Here is a 25426-nt window from a genome sequence, read left to right as displayed (position 1 = left end):
TCCAAAGAAATCCAAAGAAATAGGTAACTAAAACTCAAAACTTGTTACTATAGAGAGAATGACAAAACAAAAAGTGCATTACTTAAATAACTCAACTGAAATCTAATCTAAACTTTGTAATCCCCAATGAATCAACAATACTAATTATAGCTTATCTTCAAACAATCCAATAATAAATCGAAATCGCCCATTTCATTCTAGATAAAATTCCTATTCACTCTCACAATAAAACAGATTTTAAATCAATACCAGCCATCAATCATAACTTCAAAGATTGTTTCAAAATTCCATTATAATCGAGTCTATCCATCATAGCGCGCTCGATCTAAAAAATTTGCAGCTTCCACACAAAAGCGTTGAAACATCCAGCCGGCGTCTCAGTGAATCGATACCACAATATCATGTTGAAAAGGGTCCGGAGAGAGAAGGGCAGACCCTACGCAGCCATCCACGCTTTGGAGCGTGTGTACGCGTGCGTGTTGCACGCGCACGTGCAGGAGAAGCTCGAATGAGCGGCGGTGATGCCGGCGTTCTTTCATTGACGTGCTGTTCGCTATATCCTGTATTCTTCAGTCCCGAGCGAGCCTCTGCACGCTCGTGATCACGGATTTTGTGTTGGTGGCTTCTCTTGAGCAAAACATATTCGAAACCTTATAATTTTTGACAGTGACTGAAAAATATCTCAAAATAAAATAAATCATACTTTAGAAGAATTTGGTGATTGAAGTTGGATGTCATCTACGGTGAGTCTTTTAAGATTTCTTTGTGTTGTTTTTGGTTATTGAGTATTGTTGACTCTTTGACTCCTTTTTGGGTACTTCTGTTTTTTTTAACTGCAATAAAATAAAGAGAAATTACTGGAGTTTATAAGGTTTGAAGAAATTTAGTATGATTTTGGTAAAATGTTCTGACTGTTTTGAGAGTATATATTTAGTTGTTTGTAACACGCGGATATTTGAATAGATGACATCAGCAAGCGTCTGGAACAAGCGGCGCGCCGCAATTCTTATCTTATTAAATATACATGCACCTTGCTACACCTGGAAAGCAAAACCACATATACTGTGTCAAGGTTCAATGGATCAATTGAAATTGTGCAACCGTAGACCGGTTTCTGCAAGTAAACTGACCTGCGGCTAATTAACCTTACTACCCGAGTAATTATAGTTCAGGAATATCGGATCGATTAATGCGCTCTTCACTTCATTGGTCTCTCTGCCAAAATGCTCGTATATGGAGTAACGAATTTTTGATTTTTGCAAAAGTCCGACGTCTTAATTTTCCAATTTTCATAGTGTCAAACTTTTATTTCTTCATTTTTTTAAAGCGTCAAGTTTCCAAATTCTAAAGCAACAAAATGATCAAAATTTTAAGTTTAGAATTTTACAGAATTTTCAATGCGTCAAGATATCAAAATTCTCAATTAAACATTTTGCAATCTTCAAGCCATCAAATTTTTGAGATTCCAAATATAAAATTTTCCAATTTTCGTATCTTTCAACTTCTGAAATTTAAAATAACAGTTTTCTTTATTTCTGATACAAAATACCCAAGGAAAACCTTAGCCATAGCAAGAAATAATAAAACGCAAACCTCAGTAGCTCTTGAAACCCGTGGAGAAGCCGCGAAATCGCGGCTCGTGGCAAGCGTGTTCCCACGAATTTCTCCGCAGCGTCGATCGCGTCGAACGCAATATGTACGCTGGAATATCTTAGAAATTCGAGCGCGTTTAGAATGGCGAAAGTAATCGGGGAGCTCTCCCGGGATCTCCCTCTAGAGACCTTATCCTTGATGGAATCGAGGTCGTCTTCGATGATGTCGCCGTTTCATCGACGTCTATTCGTCAGATCTCGATGTGTCGTCATCACGATGTCGCGGAAAAACAGTCTCGAATCCGACGTTTTCTAATATCCGTTTCCGTTCGACCCTAATGCGTCTTTCTCCGTGCTACGTGTCACTCGTGTGAAATAGAACAGGAATTCTAGGAGGGGAACAGATCAAGTGGGGAGCCGACCCTAATGATGCTGGGCCGACAAAGCAAGAAACTTCTTTTCGTCTCTTCGCATAACATGGTAATTTATGGCAATGGTAATTAATACGAGTCGAACAACGGGACCGTGAAATGCCAAAAACGTGTCTGATTTTTGTACTTTTGACTGGCCAATTACTTTCGATGGTTCTTTGTTTCTTATTTTAGTCTTTTTGAGGTTTGGATATTTGGACGTGGATTGGATGTAAAATGAACCGTGAAATAGCAGAGACGTGTCTGAACCTCGTAATTTTTATAGATCAGTCATTTTTTATCATATTTTGTTTCTCATAGATAATCATGAACTTTTCGGTTAGGATAAAATTGGATAGTGAATCTAAAATAATTTTGACAATATTAATTCTTATCCCGGTTATGTCTTTTGGGAACATTTATAGCATATAATGTTGGAGATGCAGATATCCTCGTTTTCTTTATGTTTGGAGTTCAACCGAGCGTGAACTTTGACCTGGAAGAGTGCACACACGCTCCGTCGACTTCCAGCCATTGTTATGGGCTAATTTACTTTGGAGGAAGCTTGAAATTCAAAGATGTTCCGCTCTATACAATTTGATGTATCTAACTTGCTATACTTCCAGAGTTAACCTAACTTATCTTGAAGGGAGAAGATGAACAAAGGTCAAATGGACCATCTGTCTCACGTTACGCTTTTCTTCCGGAAGAAACGTTTTAAACAACTTAAAGGCCACTGATCAGGTCAATGTGAACATTAATTTTAGGTTAACCATAACTTTCAGTCCTTGTAATTGACCTTTAATAACACCTCTGTGTTTTTCATTCTAAATTATCTTTAGTTATTTTTGTTACCAGTTTTACACTTGAACGAGAATCCAATAATCCTGTGATAATGTGACACGCAAGGCTCTCATGGTGAATGTCACTTCACGGGTTGTAGGTAATTCAGAGTGTTGATCCACGCGTCCCGAGGGCGAGTTTAATTACCACGCGCCATCTTTGTTAATGGTAATCAATAATGGACGTCTTTGGCATGGCATTAAACACATCTGGCTGTTTATTGACCCGCACCCCATTAAGAATTTCTGATCGATCCTCCATGAACTTCAGTGTACGACCCTTGTTTGAGGTTATAATTATTCATGGTGATTGTCGTCAGTTATAATCGATCCTATGTGCGTACAAATTCGAACTAATTGACAACGCTGGTCGTCATTGATAAAATGGAAAACTTGTAGGCGTCATTAAATCTGGTCTTTTATATTGTTAGTTCCCCGGATTTCGAACTTTCAGAATTCCAAATTAAAGATTTCCCAGTTCTGAAATTTCCACATTTAAAATTCACAGTTCTGTAATTTCCAAATTAAAAATTCTCCAAGTTTAAGATTCTGCAATTTTCAAACGCTCAAATTATCTTTTTCCAATTCTCAAACTGTAAGATTTTCAAATTTCCAAATTTAGAATTCTTAGCAGATTGTATAGGAATTATAATATTTTTACAATAACTACATTGCATGTATTATGTAATAACTACCAATCATATAACTGCATAATTACAATTTGATGGAAATTACCTTTTTTTAATCGATTGAACGCGGAACGAGAGTGGAAATAATTGTTCCAGGTTGCAGATTGTCGATTGCCCAACAAGCAAAGAATCGATTCCGCAGTGCTACAATGATTTCGTTCCATCCATTCGACTCTTGACGATTTCTCCTCCGTTCATCGAGATGCTTTCGATCAATTAACGCAGTTTTTTCGATGCGTCACTGTAAACAACGAGGATTCTTTAGAAAAAAGCGCCATTCAATAGTTCATTTGACAGAGTCAATCAATCTTGCCGCCATTACTCATTGAAAATTCTGAAGAATCGCTTCTTTATATTCAATACCCTGTGCTTCATTTCACGTTATAAGTGTCCTTATTTTATTCTCTAATTATATACCGTGTTTCCAGCATTCAATCTCTTCAATCATAAAGTGACATTCAAATAAAAAATGAGCAAAAATCCTATCCTAAGATCTTCATTTACGCGTAACCTACTATACTTTAAGTTATACCTGTCTCTCTTTTGTTCTCTAATTATACGCCATAATTCCAGCAAACGTTGTATGTTGTATCGGGGATCAAACTTCTCTCATGTGATACAGTTTGCGGCGGCGCGGGGAGTTACGAAATCACCAAGCCGGTTGCCCAAGACGCTCTATGTGTCCGGTAGTTTCTCTTTGTTCCACTGACTGCCTCCAGGATAACCGGCTATCCTCGCCTCTGTACACACATTTTCGCGCAGCGTTGTAATTACACGGTTCTTTCTGTTATACTTTGATCCATTTAGGCCGAATTATGTTTTTCCCCGTGAAATTTCATGCAACGTCCACGTAATCTCCAATTACCATCGTGTGGTAATACAACAAGCCAGTGAGTTTCTTTAACAGGCAATTACTAAATTAGAAAATCGCTACTTTCTGACTCCATTTGACATTATGCTTATATTTGAAAAAATTTAAGATTAAATATCTAATTGCCTACTGCCTAGATTTCATAAGAAATATATTTTCCCAAATATTGTAACTTGAAATTTCAATGTATCGTCTTTAAAAAATTGAAATGAAGTTAGAATCGATAATAATCTAATACTTCGATTAGGTTTCCTTCAGATTGGCCAATTGCAATCTTTGTTCTCCGAAGACCCAAGGACGCACTTTCCCTGCTCACATGGCGGAACTATTTTTAGAATATGGCTGGTAAAAGGAGGAAAGGGCAGCGAGAACTCGGTTTGACGAAGCGTTTACTTCGATTTTCTCCCCTTAACTTGTTGTTTTGTCCGTCTGTCGCCTTCAGGCTAGTCTTTCATTCGACTGAGCCGCCTTTATCCTTCTCCGTCGACTGCTGACTATTTTCGTGCCAGAAACGAATGCAGCGTCACGGCGCCAGCGTCCGGCTCCCTAGCCAAACAAGAGAAAATTGTACAAATCGCGGCGACGTGTATTTGCATCGTAAAGTCGCCTCCAAGACAACGCCGCTTTGACTTGACCCTGTACATGAGGTATATACCAGGCTATGTATAGTCAAACCCTCAAGGCCTAACTTATTTTGGTCTCCAGTTTCGTATTGATAGAAAACGAGACCTTTTTAAACTTGGTTACTCACTTAACAATCATTTCTCTGGACTAATTCTATTATTATTACTAATACTTCTATTTAATCCTTCTATAATTACTCTAAAAACAATTAATTTGAGAATTAGAATCCCTAAAGTAAAGTTAGATTCACTGTAAACAAAAAAGGAGAACCTTTGTTAAGGAGGAACAGGAATTAAACTGATGCTTGATAATAAAACCATGACTCGCGATTCTGTGGCTTCCCCATGGTAAACGAAACGAGGCGGAAATTGATGGAAAGTCATTGACAATGAGTCACTGGCACCGCTTCAACGGCTAGGGACGCGGGGGTGCGGATAATGTCATCGCCAGAATTAATTTAGTGGCTATCGAGGTGAACAACCTAGAACATCAGCTCTGTTTGGCCAAAAAAATGTTCGTTAAATCATCTGGAAGCGATGACGCACTCGAACCTTAATTAAAAAAGCGCTTCATCAAAGAATCTGCGCGTCTTCTTCGCTAATTACATTTTTCTGTCCATCATAACCTCGAAATTCAAACCAAATGGTGTTTCTTGCGTTTTTTCTTCTAGTCACAGATTTTTATTCCTTTATGTATTTATTATATAAGATGTCCATGATTATTGGAATATCATGTATGATGATCCAGGGGAACTTTGTATGATATTAAATATGGTCGTGATCCAATGCTAACTGTCTTTTTCTGATCAATAAAGTTTGACTTTTTTTATCCTGTTTCTTTTTATGCGTGAGGATTCGTCAGGTGGTCTTCTCGCTCTTGATGGCCTCTCGCTTTTATACCGGATCACCTTGGGTGAGGAAACCCCTCTCTCAGTTGACTTCATCTCTGCTAGTGTCCACACGACGCTCGAATCTCTTTTAAAGGACGATAAACGCGCTCATGGTTACCTGATGCACACCTTGGACATGTGATGCCACTCCTCCTGACCCCAATTTGCGTCCATTTTTCGTCGTCTGGAAGGATCACCGATGTTACGCGCTTTTTTTAGCGGTTAGGGTAACTAATCTTACCTAGTGCGTGCGTGAGGTCGATATGCTTCTTCCGGAAGCTGTAAACAGGGTCGTAAATCGCGTCACAGCTTTCCATTCTTCTTCTTTCATGGGGAACACGATTCCACAAGGAGGAAGATATATTGGAGGTTAAAGATGAAGAGAGAGGATGAATTGAAATCGGTCATAAATAGATTAGAGGAGTAGGAAGAAATTGGTAGAGCAAGAAACATTTGTTCAAGGAACGAAAAATATGGTGAACAGACATTTTTTTAGAGCTAATCTTTTTTAAAAAATATTGCTTGTTAAGACTTATTGCTGTGACTTCAATAATAATTATTACACTGCGATTCGAGACTAGAATATAAAGAAATATCTAAAATATTTGAAGTAGAAATTAAGAGAGATTAAACGATTAAATATTCAACACTAAAACAATGCAACAGAGAAGAAAAAATACAAGTGCAGCGAGAAGAAAAGGGGGAGAGAAACAAAAGAAGAGAAGAGAACTTGAAAGCGAATAAGGGAGTGGCTGGGGGCGAGGAGAGACAAGAAGGAAAGTGGCCGAAAGGGAGAAGGAAATGGAGCCAGAGACTAAACACGGGATCATGGTGGTCGATGACGCCGACGGTAACTCGTGGGAGCCTGTCGCCTTAAATACCTCGTGACATTATCCGCTTTACAATGTACTTGTATATAACCTTAAATTAAAAAATGGTACAAAGTACAAGTAAAGTTAGAGAGATATTTTACAAATATTTTACAAAATTTTAAAATTCGTTTCCCAGATAGTTTGACAAAGTTATTAAATATATGTAGCCTCATACAAAGAAGTAATTCAAACGAATACTTACTGATGTAGATGGCGTTTTCGAGTTCAATAGTGGATGGATCATTGTTTTAAGCAGTACATTTGAAAAAAGTACATATATTGAGTTTGAATTGTATGGAAGAATTGAAAACGCGTTGAGACAGTGAAGCATAATACAGAGAAAACAATGAACGTCGCTTCTGAAGTGAGCTATACGATTGCTTCAAAACGTTACAGAACACGGGAAACAGGGAGATGTCTTCGTGATGTGAATAACCATGGTTTTGTATAGCTGTAACAGCTAAATGACATTGGACAAGTGGAAATGAAACTTCCCAATCTGAAATTAAATTGTAACTACATACATATATATTTCAATTACGTGGGTACAAAGAACTGGTATTGAAAAATGCGAAGGCTAAACAAGCAGTAAAATGTGGTTTTGTCGTAGTCGATCCAGTCGTCAAGAATGATTGCACAACGTTGTTTATTTCCAATGCTATACTGTTTTTATCCATCCTGAAAATATATAACCTAGTCAATTTTTCATTTCTTCTATTTTTTTAAATTAATTCTTATAACTTATTCCTAATTAAGGTAAATTCGTAATTAATAATTAATAAGAGGAGAACTTGTAGTTTTGGATGAGTAGGTTATAATTTTCCATAGCTATTTTGTAATGATGAAAACGATGCGGAGACAGGGCAACGGGAATCTGGGCGAGCAAAGACCACTTATACGCTGCAGGTTGCATAACGGTTTCGCGCAGCATCCAGCGTATACAGTATCCAATGTCTGCAAAGAAAGAAAAAGGTGCGGACACGTGCGAGCGCTTGACTCCTCGAACTATTCGATCGATACACGCTCTCCGCCAAACAATTGGGGGATCGAACTCGGTGTAACAGTTCGAGTAAACAACCTCCTAACCTCTTCTCACTGAAACAATACGTTCTGCCCTCTTCTAAATGCTTTTTCACGTCCCATTTTACCAATGTGATGAACGTACACTTAATTCTATACAATTTACGGTGTAACTTCTTATTACATATTACTTCACAAATGCGTGAAGATGTATCTTCCCCTAGGTATAGGATTCTAACCTCTCAGCTACTGATCATCTCTCATTATAATATACTTTTTGTCTACTACAAAGACTCGTTGGTGATATTTAATCAAGAAACAGATCAATGTTGTGACAGCAGAAGGTAAGAGGAGAATTAGTGAATGAATTTCTGGACAAACGAGAGGCGGGGTCGTTATGGCGAGTTCCACGAACTGAAATCTCGTTACTTGCTCGGTGGTCGAACGGTATCCCACAAAGGGGACGTCTTGTCGACGTGCCGCGGACTCCTTTGAGCTGTTTCCAGCACCGCACCGTCTGGACTTCTCTTGCCAAGGTCCGATTCATTCGACCGCAAACAACTTCCTTCATCAAGAAGTTTGTGCCTGACTTTTTCAACTTCATTCTTCTACCTCTTCACAGGAGTTGAATTATCGCGTCATTCACTTTCCAAACTATAAATTACTGTATTTCTCACCATTCTTTTCACATTCTCCACCTGTTGCACAATAATTTATTAATTGACAGTATTATAATGATTAGTGAATTATTAGATTATAGGTTATGTAAATTTCTTTTTATAATTTTATAGCTATACTAATTAATATAATCCAATGAAATCTCTATGCTGTTCTACAGAAATTATATATGGAATTAAGAAAAGATATTTCGCATATTTTGTGGCATAAAAAGACATTATTTCTTAGAAACACCCCAACATTTGAAACAAAATCTTCCATAATTTTTCTTCCTTTCTGAAAAAAGGTTATGTCTATATATGGAAGACTATAGAAGAGTTCCTATAAATGGGGATTCTCAGATGTAGAGCCTAGCAGAGAAATTCCTCTCCTGGCATTAAACTTTCATTAAACGCAATTAAACTGACACAATAAATTACACAGAATTTAATTAATCTTCATAAGGATAAAGAACTTTTACATCAATAATTACATCAATTATTTTTAATCTTAACCTAATTTTTGCAAATTTCCAAACCTATAAGAAGATTAGAAGAATATTTAAAACTTTGATTTACCATAAGAAAATCTAATCGAATCAGGATCTAATAATATAGATTCTAATCTCCAATTATAAGTCGGTATAAATGAAATTAATAAACTTTCGTGTATGGTTTTAAAAACGAGTTTTAAACGAGTATCGAGCAAAGAAGAGCGCCCGGCACGGAAGGACGCCGGAGTCCAAGGAAAAAGGAGAAAAAAAAGAGTATAAAGAACAAGCAGGATGACTCGCAATCCTGATGATACTTGTCTGTCCTTGAATCGGCCTGTAAGGTAACTTAACGATCTCCGTGGATTTTTGTCGGACATCTTTCCAAAGGTACTGCCGCGTTTCAGAAGCTCTCTGATCTTCAATTAATCTCCAATTAACAATATTTCTTGTAGTTTTGTTTATTAAAAAAAAATTGTGGCGCTGCTTTTCCTTACTAGCTGAAAAAAAAGATAGAAACATATAATTCTTGGAATTTATCGAATTATTATTCGATGAAACTAAGTATTTTGCAGAATCTATCATAAATTCTATTTTTATAATTATTATGAAAAATAATAAAAAAAATTTACAATAGTAATAGAATTTATAGTAAGTATAACAATTATTCTTATAATTATTTACAAATAAAATTTTACATTTAAATTTCATTAACGAATAAATTTTTCATTAAGAAATAATTGGAAGGAAATTATTATACATTCTATCTTTTTACTTTAAGGAATTGTATCTGAATTGTTTTAACAATAATTTTTACCTTTAAACAAGGTAGTCTTCTTTCGTTAAATATGTTAGTTTGTGTAAATATTGCAGATTCGATCACCTCTTATTTTCTTATTGTTCTATAAGACTAGTGACGTTAGAGTGTTTAATTAATTAGCAACCAGGTTGTGGATCGTTGCTTCGCCTCACCAGTATCATATCTTTTAAGAGTGTGTATTGCAAATGCACATTTTTCTTCGCAGTATTGTTCTTTCCCGTCAAATCGAGGACGTCAGCATTAAATCGTTGGCTTTGGAAAAGAGCATGCATCGTGAATGGAGAGTTTCTCTCCGGGGCTTATTACGGCCCTCCTTATTTCATGAATAATGCGTTACTTTTGCTGTTAATGCAATTATTTGCAAATCTGTTATTGGCTCTACATAAATAAAACAGAAAGATATATAAATATTATTCAAATAATGTATAAATAGAGGAGCCCCAAATTTGTAACCATCTACATTTTTGTAAAAAGCATTAAAAAGAAAAAAGTGCTGTTATTGATTTTAATATAATTAAGTCAATAATAATTCACTGAAAAATTAAAGTTTATATAATTGGAAATATGAGGCAAAAGTTCACGTATATTGTTTGAATCATATTTCTCGTAATTTATATTATATTATATTATATTAATCTTACTTTAATTGCATTTCTATCACAAAATTTAATGACAGTAATGCAACAAGAATAACGAAATAAAAAATATTCCAATTAAATAATTGTTGAAAGAAATCCGCGACAATATAATTCTTTGTTTCGTATTGAATAAGGGCCCAAGTTAATTCTTTTCTGATATCTATGTACCTGTCTTACAACACTGTTTAGCAGAGTTTAACAAGTAATTATTGAAAAGGCACAGTGGAAAGTTTATACAACAAAAAATCAAGGAAAAATATTATAATAATGGAAACGCTCCCACACGTATTTTATAGTTATCTTCGTTGATGATCATGTCGCAATGATTGTTGCATCAGAAAAAACTTCATTGGTCGATGCTTGGATGGCAGGAACACGATTTTCCAACCTTATTTCCGACGTTTCTTGAGCAACATCGCGATGAGCAGGAAGTTGTCGCGAAACTACCTTCCGGAAGTAGTGACATCTTTGTTTTCCATTACTTCGTTACTCATTCTAACAAAATTGCAATCAGACATTCGACTAACTATGAATCCTAAATATAAAAATAATTTTTTATACAACAACTATACAACTCTAACGAAATCATTACAAAACTATTACAACAACGTTTACGGCGACAGTAAAATTATTTAAAAAATATACTCACATTTGACATTAAAACATTATTGCAACATTGCTTATCTTCTTTCATTGCTTATATTCATATATCATTAATGAAAATGATTAGAAAATTATTATAAAACTACTTGATTGGTAAAATCATTTTACAAAAAGTATGTAAATTATAGACAATCAGTAATTAATAACCGATAGTTAATTATTGCATAGATTTATAAACTATAAAATCATATTTTAAAAACAAAATTATAAAAAAATTGTCAAGGAAAGAAAACGAAGGATAAAGAAAATGAAATATAGCGGAGAAAAACGTATGACTGCGTGTAACGTGAAATTACAAAGTATACAGGCGCCTTCTGTTGATATATGGTACTCTATTATTTCCAGGCACCGTTACCTTTTATTACACGGCAGATTTTCTTTTGTGGGTGGCTGCTTTCTCGATGGGACATTATAACGCCCGCGTGTTGCCTCCAACTCTCCAATGTTATCTAACCTCCAAAAAGAAACGTGAGAACGTATTTACATACATATATCAATGATAGAAATAACCGAAAAGATGGTTAGATGGTGCGAGCATCGATAGCAATTATACAAGACAGACAACCTGTGAAACACGCAGGTTAAGAAGATAATCGATAAACGCTGCACCGTTGTCACAAAACTGGTTTGCCAACCCTTCCGGGGTTTCATAGATGTCCCTGCATGAACTTTGCTTTGGAAAGCTGATGTTTGGCTTTCCAGACTTGCAAAATCTTTGCCTATAGAGATTGGCGTATATGATACTTAAGAAGATCCATTTCTTTAAAGTTCAAGTTACGTAAATCAAGATTTGTTTATTAATTTTGAATTAATATTATTTAATTTATTATTAATTTATGGATAAAGAGATTTAGGAGGATCTACTTTCAAAGTTTAGGTTATATAAATTAAAATTCGTTTGCCCGTTGAGTTTGAATCTTCATTTATAAGCTTCATCAGAAAATCAATGCTGGAATATTATCGTATCGTTGATTTAAATTAAAATGAACTTGATGTTGATACATTATTATCTGTGGCAAAAATCTATAGAGTGTGTTATGTGTCTGGGTTTAATTAAGTTCGTCTAGACGCCTATGGTGATTCAACGTCGACGATGGACTCGAGAGAGGAAAAAGATAAAGAGGACCGGCTATTCTCTTATGTAATGGAGACTGAACTTTCTGCTCGGTGTAGCGTGCACTGCACACAAACAGCCTCGCAACTTCCAAACAAAACGAAGGATCCATTGTTTCTCACGTGTTCGACCGAGTTTTTCTCCTTTTTAACCCTATTAACGTCAAGTTTTCAACGGAAATATAAACGCCTCTGCAATTTTTTATTTAGAACTTATGTCAGAACTCAAAAGACTAGTACACGTGTCTACGAACCCATTGCGAGGTTATGACCGCACCTGACGACCATCTTCCAGACCTCCACCATAGAGAGCTGGTATTAAAGTCAATGAGAACTGGTTCGTGAACAGAATATGATGTCACTTTCGTGTTGGTGACTGGCAGCGAGGGCACGGGAAAATAATAAACAGGAATATGCGAATAGAATAATGATTAAGATTAGATACGATTCCAGTAAGCGAGTGATTCTCTTTGTTCGTCGATCTCTTATTTTCCTTGGCCTTATTCTACGATATTTGCTGACGAAATTTGCTCGTTTTCGGATAATGACGATCACTGTACTATCCTTGGAGCATCAGTTATTCTTCTTCCAATACTCAGCTTAATTTCTTTTACAATTTATATTTATGAAAATTCATAATTGGCAATTTAGATGTTTGACAGATTAATAATTATGAAACTCCCAATTGCTTGGTAATTAAGAAATTAAAAACTTTGGACGGTTAGTAATTTAGAAATTTAAGATTTTGATCCATTGATTGATGCACTGGCTGCTGATAACGCTACATTGACGTCACAGCCTGATCGCTCCCGAAGGCGGGTGATGCAGGTGACGCTGTGTAAGCATGACACGTGGAAATACTGACAAGCTTCAAGGAAAAAGATTTCATAATTTGAAAATTTGCAAATTAAAAAATTCCAGATCATAGTCCCAGATGGATTAGTAATACCAAAAATGTACTGCGTAATATGGAATTCCTTTTATAAGATAGTAATAAATCAATAAATATAAGAATATTTTATTACTACGTATTTTTTAAAAACCAGTCAAAATGACTGGTTTTTGGTAGAAATAGCTTAACTATCTTCTTAACTAACTTCGTTTTAATTATCGGTAGCTCTAGTGTTAAAAACTAAAAATATACAACTATTTCTTTATAAATAACAGATCAGAGTAACTTCGAACCATGTCACACTATAATTAGTAGGATTTTATTAAGTATAAAACAGCAACCCTCCTGTGGTCTAGTGAATCAGCTTTTTCAAGGATTCATTCTCGAAGAACGTGGTAGAAAACAGGGAGAGCCACGATGTTGTAATCGGTTCTGACAAGTATAGTCGCGGATCCTCCTGTCAGTACGGGTTCGAGGGGAAGGGAGATGGTTCACCTTTCACCCTGGAGTAACTGTAGAACGAGGAAAGTCAGGGAATGGATTATGCTTGGCGGAGGTGAACAGCTGGGACTCGATATAACCCGCCACGATTACGTTTCTGTTGCCGCCTTTACCATGGAGTATTAATTTTCATTCATCGATGTTCAAAAGTAAACGCTTCGTCCTTGTTAACCGATGCGTTAACTTCGATATCAATATTCAAATAATATCTTTTTTAACGAAATTCAAAATATTAATTCTGGAATTAATATCCACGCTTTCGTTTAGAAATTTTAAGATTTATCATTGTTCGCGCTTTCAAATTCTTTAATTTCTAAATTATCAAGTGTTCAAATTTTCAAAATTTCAATCCTTCTAATTTTCATATTTTCAAATCTCTGTTACCAATCATTGAAATTATCAAATTATCACAATTTCGAAGTTCCAAATCTTTAAATCTTCACACATTCTAGATTAGAGAACGTTTAATTCTCCATATTTTTCAATTCTCAAATTTTCAGACTTTTTGTGAAAGTGTCGCATTTTCGTGTTACGAAATCGTAAAATTTGACCGATCTTTCAAAACTTTCTTTGGTCGAGTGATTATCGAAACTTTAGAATTTAGGTAATAATTATTATATTGCTTTCTTCGAGTGAAAAGTCGAGTTTCTACTGGTTGATTATATCAGCGAGACGGATCGCAGTGAACTGGTAGAAGCCACATGCTCTTCCGTGCTGAATCAGGATCGAGCCGGTGCATATTTGAAAAACAAACGAAAGCGCGTTTACGTAAGCGCTGACTTCTTTTCGTCTTCCTCGGCCGTTCCTCGTTCAACGAACTATGATAGCAAACTTTGAGCGGTTTCTGGTGTTGTTGACACGCGAAGTTCATTCACTTTTCTGTTCGTGTCCTTTGTTCATCGACTTCCTTTGGTATGTTCCTATATTTGTACTTCTTTCAAATCTAAAGTAAATATTCATAAAATTATTAATCTTGAATTTTTATGAAATATATTAACAAAACTTTTATGATTTTCTAATTATTAAATTTTTATTATTATTCAAGAAACTCTTACTAATGTATCCTTACCAGTATCTTTATTTTTATTAATTCATTGATATTCATTACTTATAGTTACTGTTAGTTATACTTACAGTTACTATTTATTTTCTGGGAAGCTTCTTTGATAACAAACTCTTTTCTAAAATCTTCCTTTGTTCTTGTAGCCAACCTACCACACAGTGAGGTTCAAACTATACTTTAGCATCATAAATTTTAATTAACGACTCTCCATCAAACCATTTAATTCTTCCTCCTATGCAGACATCTAGGAACTCTAAATTTTACTATCTCATTCAACCATTTTTAAAAAGAAGACATAGAGGGACTATATATACAATTACCTAAAGTATCTAACTGTTAAGAAGTATAATTTATTTTACTTTCAAACTACTGGACCATCACTCTTATTTTTCATAAAATATCCTGATATACACTCTCCATAATTTTAGATGAATTATACTAAATAGCTAATATGTTCAGATACTTTTACAATCAATATTTCTTCCAACTTCTTTGTACACCTACATATATGAACCGTAGCCAAGAATTTTCTAATTATCCCAATTATCTTCTTCGCAATAGCAATCTCCTGCAAACAACATTCTTCAGACTGTCATTTATCCTCTAAACCCGGATAACTACGTTAACTTTTAGTTCCTGAATAAACCTAAGGAAAATCCGTCTCTGTATCAACAGAGAACCACTCTGTCCAGCCAGGGAACGGTATTATCCACGTAAAAACAATTCGATCGTGATTCAGAGTTGGAGAGCGTGGGTGTGCTACGAATAATCGGCTCGAGAAGGGACAGAGGGCCGGCTGGATCTCAAAGTGAAAGTCCTGGATCGACGTTTAGTCGTGCCGCGGCCACAGACTTGCACGGATATTCTACAACGCGGTCAAACGTTATTCTCCTCTCAGTTCATTCGCTTCTTCACAGTTTCTTCATCAACATATTTATGTGAAAATGAATAAACAGTGGTGTACATGTGACCATTTTGGATTAAGGATCTACCAGTGATCTATGGAACTGAACTGTCAAGGTTTGATTGCGACCTTAAAAGTCAAACACAATTCTGAGTCGAGATTCATGAGTGGTTCGACGCTTGAGGATCTTTTTTCGTTAGTTCTTGGATTATTGCTGTTATTGTTATGGTTTGATTGTAAAATTGGAAGCTGAATGCTATTCCGAATTGAGATTTATGGCTTGTTTTGATTCTTTAAGATCCTTGTCTTGACAATTAATTTAACTAATTTATAGTTTTGTTGTTCAAGCTGATTAAAATTTAGTACATTTAGCTATCTCATTTTAAAGCTTGAATTGCGATAGGTCAAATACTTGAAAAGATGTCTCTTCTTGTGAGTCTGTGTTTACAACATTGACAAGTGGAAGACGTCTGAGTGCAAGAATTCTATGAACAGAGTGCAGTAGTTATCTGTGCCGTATTAAGAGTCGATCAACAACTTCTTCGAAAGGAAGTCCAAGATTGAATGGATCTAGCAGTGTTATGAAACCACAGAGACCTCAGAATCCCATGTTCGAATGATAATTATTCTACTACTAATTGCTCTATTACTATCCCGACACAAGTACCATTTAAACCAATCATTAATTAATCACTTGGGTTTTTCCAACATACGCTATCTGTTCAACATCCATAATTCCACTTTACTAATCCTCTAACCTGTTTCAAACTGCTTATACTTGTTTTTTCCTTAATTATTCTCATCCTATACGCTAAAAACATATTCCATTTAGCAATTAAAATTACATGTGTGTCCTTCTGTAATCCATTAAATTTCTATTAACACTAAGTGCGATCTTCTGCTTAATGTAGCATCATAAAGAAGTTAATAAAGGAGGCTGAAGTCAGGTTTGCGTGATCAGTGGGGCGTTAATCGGATGAAGGCTCGTTAAAATCCGCATCGTGATCGATCAGCCGACTGGGAGAGGAACGATCACTTTCCGTATTATTACTGGGCTGTGTGAAAGGCATAACCTCGGTGCTCGTGCGCGCAATAACGGAAATATTAATGTACGGGCCTCGTTCGAACTTTCGACCAGGCTCTCTGTAACGAGCCACGAATCGATCGTGTGCTATTGCCTGTTCCTCCTGTCCTGTCAGCTTCGATCCACCATGCGTGAAGGCTCAACCAAGGCTTACGGTACATTGTGGCATTATTTCGTACACTAATAGACAGTCTCTGCCTTTCCACTTGGTCCTCTTGCTTCAGAATAAAGAACTTCCCCTGGAAATACATCCAAGTTACTTTCGATCATCATCAATAAACTGCAAGACAACTAAAAAGAGTAAAACTTAAACAGAGAATTTTTTCACCACCAATTTTGCACATAATTGTATCCTTTACGCTTTTACACTTTTAAATGTCATATGAGTGCATAAAAGTCTTTAGTGTAATCATTAGTTAGGCCTGAAACGTAATTGATGTTACTTCATTCAATTTTATCTTATGAGACTTGTTTCCCATATTTGTTCACTGTGATAGTTTGTAAAATATATTGGGTCAGATTCTACTTGGCTTTTATGAAGATACAGTTTTTAAGGAATTTTTGTGATCACGTAAGAAACTCGGCGAGGAAAGCTCTTTGTATAAGGTCCACTATAAAAATTCTGCTCGTGTATATATTACTTAACATGGTCATGTGCACGTACAATCACGCATGAAATAAATTTTTAGAGGGAAAGAAGAGTAATGATACACAAAAAGTTAAGCAAGCATGACTGGAAAAAAATATTGAAAACGTGCCAAATAGCGGCTGGCCTGGAAATCATACAGCGCATGATGAGGCAAGCTTATTATTCACAAAAATATGGAAAAGAAGGAAAAAAATTCCAAAAGTACAGGTGGCAACAACTATCCGTGAAACATTATCTTCATCAGAAATATCATTATGAAGCAATTATTATCCCGTTCATGTAATAGTGTCAGACTTCTTCACCAACCACTTTAATTACCGCCGTTAACAAGTTTTACGAGTTTTCTTCCCTTGATATCGTTCCATAGCTCACTCCGAATTTTAATGAAAATTGCAAATGATGATTATCAGATCATGTCTGATTGTTATCAAAATTATTCCGTAACTATTGCATAACCATTTAATTATATAGTCATGTAAAAAATTTTTGAATTTTTTTACTATTTTTTATTATTATATTATAGATGTTTACGTGTTATATCCATAGTTCATAGATGATCAAGAGCTTAGGTTAATTTCAAAGTTTGCTTTATTTTAATAGCATTAATTAATGACGTATTAAATTTGAAAAATCCAATGCTCGATATATAAAACGAATTGCAACAGAGCTCGCCTGTAAAAAGGAATCAAAATGTGTCTTATCATGTTTTTCTCCCGTAAAAAAATTTCCAAAAATTTGGATAACAACTCTCACTACAATCTTATGGGATTTGTACAAAGATTAAATCGGTACATAACATGTTGAAGACTTAAAAAAATAGGTTTATCTTCTGCAGTTTTCATAGCACTTGTAATAATATTTAGTGAATAAATAATTGCTCTATGGATTCCATTTTTTGAATCATATTCATAATAACACAAGTTTGCATAAACATCCGTCTATTATCTAACTGTACTATTTCCATACAAATAATGAATCTCGCCCAATTATTCCACGCTATTCAACCATCGTATTCAGCTACAATGTCGTTGAACCAAGCAGCGTCATAGTTTTTCACGACAGCCACGTTTTTCGCGTGGATTTTTCGAGATCTCTTGGTAATATATAATTAAAGGGCAGAGGAGCACGGAGTGTTGTTGACGACAAAATTACCAAGGATCCAAGCTCGTTCGAACGAAAGATTTTTTACTGTGATTACCACACCAGGTCGGGAGAGTCATCCATTAAATCAGTGGTGCGCAACTTGTATCGTGCCCGACGATAATTTACGAGCGTGCTTATTAATCTTGTAACAGCGATCGAACCGGAATCAACGCTTATTTTGTAACACAGAATTCACTGAACACAACTGCTGCAACATATTTCCCATATATAGGGTGTCTCAGGTTTTTACTCAAAATAAAGATGGCATATTCTATAACTGAAAAGAAGAAAAAATGTTATATATGAATAGGTTAATATATGATTTATAAAAAAATTATAACAAAAATATGAAATGACAACAGATTATTCTTACTTTAAATCTAATGATACCAACCTAATCATTAGATATTAGGCTATTAGATTTGTATTTGGAAGGCAGGGCCTAATGCAAAAAATTCGTAATGCACTGAAATTAAAGAGGATTTGCAATGTAATGAACTCGATCTTTGCATTTGATCCATAAAAACTCGCGCAAGTAATCTACTAGGAAGAAATTTTCTTTGTCCATAGTGCGATGTTTCATAACAGTTATTTAATGTACACGTCAGAATATTCGGTTTACGCAACAGTAAATGTTTTTCCCTTCTCCGGTTTCTAAAAAAAAAAAGAAGAAATTTGAAAATGAAATTTTTGCACTGAATTATTAGATAACAACTAGATTATGCTACACAGACCATAAATATTACTGAAAGATTTATGTGTACTATATGAAAAGCTAGCTCAGCTGTGACCTTGAAATCTTTTCTGGAGAAAAAGTAGAAATTGAAAAGAATTTGAAGAAGTTTTATGCCTCACATATATAGCGATATTTTTCTCTATAATGTAGATTATTTGCCATAGAATTCTTTTTCCAGTTCTATGCTATATAGATGTTTGCTATACTATATAACAATCTTCCATGTTACCAAAAAGATAATAATTTCAGTTATGTAATATATCTTTTACAGTTGATAATATTCTTTTACGAAATCCTTGAAAAGATATTTCTCCAAATTATCATAAATTTATTCCCCAAAGTGCAATTCCCCAAAATAGGTTATGTAATACATATAAAAGAACAAGTTCTTGATGAAATGAGCAACATCTGGACATTCTTCTACCAGAGTTTCTGTTTCTGGAACTTGTTTTGTGCCGTATCAAGGGAGTTTGCGCACCGCTGAGCCCGGTCGACCGATATCAAACGTCGATAGACTGGTAATATGGCGTTTGTATCGGGAACGAGGCACAAGCGGGTGAAAGAGGAAACGAGAGGAGCGGTTTACCTGGACGAAACTCGCTGCCTGGCAACCAGCTCGCCACCGGGCGACTGAGATATGTATATTGTTGATCCGTTGCAAAAGCTATGGAAATCGCTCTTCCTAACCTGAGCCTAGGCTACACCTTCGTTATAGAAGCTTTTAATCAAGCTTTTCAATTTATTTCCTAGCCTAAAGTGCCTTCATATCATGATACCTTACTGTGACAGCTTTTGATATACTATTTGCTCTTTCATACTTTGTATTCAACTTGGTATCTTCAGTGGAGTCTGTAGATTAGTTTCCACAAGTCTAAAAGTGCTGGAACAAATTTAGATACATTATTTTCTTTTCTATTTTACTCTTTATTTAGCTTGGTATGCTCAATGGAATCTGTAATTTAATTTCAAAAGTAGAACTGCTGACAGATTTTGGTACACTATTTCTTTTATTTTTTACTTAATGTGGCATATTAATATACAAAAATCCAGAATTGCTAAAACAGTTTTTGATATATTACTTTTTTTATTTCCTACTTTATTTGCTATTATCAGTGAAGTCCAAAAATCTAGAAACGTTGCAACAGATTTTACACTATTTAACAAGAATTCTTGTTTTGCTTAACTCAGTAAAGTTCATAAATTACTCTCCAGAAAATGAAAAATTTCATTTATTCCTCTTCATTTTGATAGTTATGTGTCTTTCATACATTTAGATGCTGAAAAAGAAAACGTGGTTTAATTTCTAATATTTTATCACTTTGATAATAAAAAATTAACTGTGATTCATTTTCGTTCTAATGTTAAATGGCTAACTGCAGTCATTGTTCGACACCGAGTGTCTTGCCTCGGATAAATATCATCCTACGTAATGGGGAGCGTGTTAATGTTGATTGCGGGCCGCGTAACAGTTCACGACTCTCGGACCGGTATCCTGGAGAACCACGTGCGTGCACACAGCATGCATACTTAAAGCCTGTGCGAATAACTCTTTCGTAATCGCTCGATTCGTATTCTTAAATCACTCGTTGTTCGAACTCAACGTCCTATACTCCAACAAAAACAATGCAAATATTGTTAATATTGAAATTAAATTAACCTGTTCAAATAGTTTTTTAGGAATAGCAACGATTCCATACTTCGAATATAGGTTAGGATTACTTTCCTATCTAAATTCATTTAGATCCCATTATGTACTGTTCTAGGATGTTTTATTATGTACTCTCAAATAATTCGAAAAAATTCTGGGATACTCACTGAAGTCTCCACTGCAATATTTTAATTCAAAGAGTTAAGTATTGTTTTAAATCAATGAATATCTTCTTCAAAATTTAAATAAAAATAAGAAAATGCAGGACAGATTGCATATTTAAGAATTTACTTATAATTCATTGTATTTACATAAATTAATGTTCGGGATTTCCTAATTGTCTGATGCATTAACGTTGCATCAAACTGCAGAACCAGAACAAAGGATCCTATCTATCCACACGACTGCTGTACCATGACAAGATTCTAAAACGCGTATATACATATACAAACATCGTGCTAGAAACATCAGACATTTGAATGCAAAGGGATCGGGTAAAACAAAGCACGCGAAACCAGATTACGGTTCTAGCGGAGCGAAGATCTAGGAACAGAAGTGGACTAAGCAGCCGTTATTGGAGCATTAATAAAAAGCTAGCCGGTTATTGTTCGTCAATAAAAGACAGACGGGCTATTACGCGATTCAGCGTGGGCCCGCGCGGTCCGATTTCAGAATCGATAACGCGAAATCTCGCCCACGTTTCCCTTAGCGCACTTTCCATCTGCGCCGTGAGAAATCACTTTATTTATACCTAGTAAGTTCTTTTTCCATCACGACCCACGAAGTGTGCACGCGTTTACGGTTGCATTCTAATATGCAAACGTGGGTGTTTGACTGCGTTCGACCACATTTGCCATTTGTGCATTCTGTCGGTGGTTTTAGAGGTGAATTCAGTGTAGAGATACTATTAATTCGTTATTTTGTCACTTACTCAAAATTTATTACTTATTTATGACTAATTTAATTTAAGGAGGTAAAGTTTGGTAATCTACTGTAAGAAAGTAAATCTGGGGAATTTTCATCATAGTTAGAAAATAAAGAGTTGGATTTACTCACTTTTTATTTTTCGATCTTTCCTTTTTAGATTTTTCTATTCCGAATATTCCCATTTCGGATTCTTCGATTTTGGATTTTGCCAATTTTGGATCTTTCCCTTCTTCGGTTTTTATATTCTAAATACTTCCTATTTTGGAATTTTCTACTTTGGTTATTCTCATTCTGCGGAAGTTCAATAAAATTCAATTACCATAGCCATTTACAGCTGCAAAGGGAAAAAGATGGACAAAAAGTAACATATATAGGCGAACATTATAGTCTAACGGGTATTTGCTGATCGTCGGTAAATCAGTTTTTCCCTTTTCATCTCTCGAACAGTTGTCGAGAATCCGGTTGGGCTACTCGGATTTCTTCACCGGCGATTTAAAGTCCGTGTATCCGTCCACTATGAAAAAGGAAATGTGTGCATGGTGAATGCATTATATACGATCTGTATTTACGGTAACGGGAATATGTCGTGTGTTAAAGCTCTTTCAAAGCAGCAGCTTCCTTGATAAACCGTGCAATTTAACGGCGCCTGGAAAACCGCTTGCGCCGTACGTTTAATTATTATCGGTGACAGATTACGATACTACGATTGGCCATTTTACGTATAATTTTAGTTTTAGACACTGGTTATATTCTATTTCATTTTCAAACCAAGCCGCGTAAATGACCAATGTAATAATGATCATTTCATACAAATATGCAGCTTTCTAATTACTATACTGTAGTGTATTTTCAACATTTGAGCAGAAGATTTTTAAATACAAGAATATAAACAATTTCTCTATTTGGAGAAAAATATTTGTGAATTTTTAGTATGGGAGTTGAATACTTCTTGTAAGAAATAATTATATACATTGAAAATATTAAGTGTCATTACTGCTTAGCTCAAATATTTGATCATTTATTTATTCACCGTTCTGTATAGCGTTATCTCTCAGCTATTGTAGCTATTACACAAAGCTATAAGCTAGTGACAAATGTATAAGCAAGTGATTATAATCCTTTAAATATCAAAAATCTTTTTTCAGATTAATAATTAAACAACTGTTGAAACATTCCCAAACTTCAAGCAACAAAAATAATGGCAAGGCAGCAAACAGCCGACAGGAACATTCCCCATCTCCGAGACATCTTTGGATTCGGTAATAAATGGGAGAACACTCGTCTCCAAGCTGAAGAGAAGGCACCAGGACACGACAGTGCCGTATCTGTTGGTTCAACTTCTGGTGAAGAAGAGAGTCCTAAGAACAGTAAGAAGAAGAAGTCGCGTCGTCGTGATAACAGCAAAACTTTAACGGAAAGCGATGTAAAACACCTGGAGAGACACCTATCTATGAAAAAAACCATCCGCAAGAAAATCATGCGCGACCTGCAACAGGCATTCGTCGAGGACCCGAACGAGTTCCGGGTAGACGATATACCGCCAGAACAGCTCAAGGCGGAAATCAATATTCAGAGCCTGAGTTTTGGGACACCATCGCAGAAACAGGGACGCACACGTGGCAACGCGGAGAACACGTTCCTAGACATGCTCCGTGCTGGAGGTGGTAGGATTTTTTTAAAACTATTTATTTTCTAGGATTAGCCTAAAAAATACATAAATATGTTAATTGAGATGTTTTGATGAAAGTTTGCCAATTGGACTGAAGTTTTATTATTTGTAAGCATATACAATTCCAGACATATGTATTTTTGAGGTTATCATTGAGGGTATCTAATACCATCAAATTTATAATTCTGCAAATTGTATTAAATTTAATATTGTTGAATTATTATCCTGTAATTCGGTGTTAATATTTATCAAGTGTGTTCATTTATTAGTTGACTAACTGATAGCATACTACTTGACTGATTGAGAGCCTACTATTGATGTGTGTATTAATTCTTAGAGTTATATTTCAAGGAGATTATTTATGGAAAAATAAGTCCTTGAAAAATAGAAAAGAATAACGAATCGTAATTCATTTGTACTTCAGGTCTGGAAAAGAACTCTGGTGACGGAGACAGAGATTCTGGACACGGTGGCTCCCCCACTAGAGAAACTCCCAACGCACAAGATACGGATGACGAATCTAGTTACCCCTATGATACACCAGTTGCAACGCCATCAAAGAAAAGTGGCAACTTTTGGAGACGTTTCACCATGAAGAGCCGTAACAAGCGGTAAATCCCCCGAACGAACGTTGAATCGATCACTACCAACTTAATTTCCATTTCTGTAACTATACCAACTTAGTTATTCGAGCAGAGCTTGCAACTGTGATATATATACGAGAGAGGAAACCAAGTTGTCTCGTGTGAGCACACTTCCCCAATTTTTTTTTTTACTGGATCTCGAGAAATTTCCGAAGCCCCTTTGCACAAGTGAGCCAATATTATTAGTCAAATTTTACACATCAAGGTATTAATATTAATAAATTCTCTTGCATAACTATAATACTAAATTTTACAAATTATAAATCACTCAAAATCGTAGAATTATAATTTAAAAATTAAATAAACTATAATAATAATAATGGTTGACAAATCATTATGCGAAAAGACCCAGGTCTAACTGCAAGAACACAGGACCAACAATCTAAAAAAAATCTAAAAAAACAAATCTCTCATAATCAAAAATCACCATCTTACATATCAGAACAATATTTTTGGAGTTCCTTTTGAGAACGCTTTTTGGCTGAAGGTTTTTGCGAACAATCTTTGTAAATAACGATTTAAAATGTTACGAATGATGATTGAAAGTTCTCTGAGATCCTACTAACTCTATAACGTTACACGGAACTCCCTTTGGTGTGTACTTAAAGTAATAATTAATTAATTAAGGAATGCAGCGAGGATATTTAGAGCGTAAGGGTAGCTAGTTTGAATTATTTTTTTTTATATATATATAATTTCTAAGATAAGGACGAGGAAAACCAGATGGAAATAACAAGTATGCACAGCTCTTTCATCATACCTGTACATTGTTAGTGTTAGCTAGTCAAGCAGGTTTTGCAAGAGGATCGACATACGAAGTATTCTAAAACAATTCGTCCTAATTTGATACTGCTATTTTTTGTGCAAATTTGATACATTTATTATATTTATCACACACGGAAACGTTTAGAACTAATATACATATATTTTAATATGAAAATAAAATTACGTTTGGAAGAGAAAAAAATGTTCAAACGAAAACGAAAAATTTAGAATTATCTTTTTGGACTGAAAAAAAGCACAATGAAAAGGGGAGCATCTTTTTATATCGTAAAATATAATCTTCGATTCTCCGAGAAAATCTGAAAACAGAAGTATACATATTCCCAACTAATAAGCGAGATATATACATTATTATGCAGTTCGATATTTATTGTATAACGATGTTGATGTGAAATTCCATTGTTCCTATCGTTCTTGGATACCTTTTACGACGTCGATGGCATTTCTGTGCTTTTACAAGAGCATTAGAATCGCTATTAATAAGAAACATTTACCTGGTATGAACTGTCACTTGTAAATGTATTATACTCAAGGATTATGATATTAGATGTAAAGGTAGCTATTAAATAAAAGTTCTTTATGAACTTTAAATC

The 25426-nt window shown here is 35.1% G+C and overlaps 1 protein-coding gene and 2 long non-coding RNA genes across 6 annotated transcripts; 1 reads left to right on the top strand and 2 right to left on the bottom strand.

Annotated features, from left to right (window-relative positions):
- The first annotated feature begins 537 nt into the window (after positions 1-537).
- LOC117216928 lies at positions 538-25424 on the top strand. 4 transcript variants are annotated; one of them, XM_033464102.1, is made up of 3 exons: positions 538-743; positions 22883-23401; positions 23831-25424. In XM_033464102.1, exons 2-3 carry the CDS (start codon positions 22936-22938, stop codon positions 24019-24021), a joined length of 657 nt encoding a protein of 218 aa, XP_033319993.1. In that variant the 5' UTR covers positions 538-743; positions 22883-22935; the 3' UTR covers positions 24022-25424. The 4 variants fall into 4 exon arrangements, with proteins under 4 accessions (XP_033319993.1, XP_033319996.1, XP_033319994.1 ...); XM_033464105.1 differs by having other exon boundaries at positions 543-743; positions 22883-23398; positions 23831-24229; XM_033464103.1 differs by lacking the exon at positions 538-743 and adding an exon at positions 15478-15666.
- On the bottom strand, positions 824-2561 carry LOC117216932. Its single transcript, XR_004489449.1, has 2 exons — positions 1131-2561; positions 824-1040 (listed from the first exon to the last, which is right to left on the bottom strand). It is a non-coding gene; the product is annotated as an uncharacterized LOC117216932 (long non-coding RNA).
- Positions 7529-11596, bottom strand: LOC117216930. Its single transcript, XR_004489448.1, has 4 exons — positions 11433-11596; positions 9774-10909; positions 8607-9456; positions 7529-8507 (listed from the first exon to the last, which is right to left on the bottom strand). It is a non-coding gene; the product is annotated as an uncharacterized LOC117216930 (long non-coding RNA).
- Positions 25425-25426: the final 2 nt, after the last annotated feature.

The sequence above is a fragment of the Bombus bifarius genome, unplaced genomic scaffold (assembly GCF_011952205.1).
Source record: "Bombus bifarius isolate JDL3187 unplaced genomic scaffold, Bbif_JDL3187 scf7180000007974, whole genome shotgun sequence".
NCBI lineage: Eukaryota > Metazoa > Arthropoda > Insecta > Hymenoptera > Apidae > Bombus > Bombus bifarius.
This window is presented reverse-complemented; position numbering and strand designations above follow the sequence as displayed.

What these genes read in the sequence shown, in the direction of transcription:
- LOC117216928 (XM_033464102.1), top strand. Translation starts at nt 22,936, where the DNA reads ATGGCAAGGCAGCAAACAGCCGACAGGAACATTCCCCATCTCCGAGAC. An exon ending in CATGCTCCGTGCTGGAGGTG is followed by an intron (nt 23,402 to 23,830) that starts GTAGGATTTTTT and finishes TTTGTACTTCAG; the next exon opens with GTCTGGAAAAGAACTCTGGT.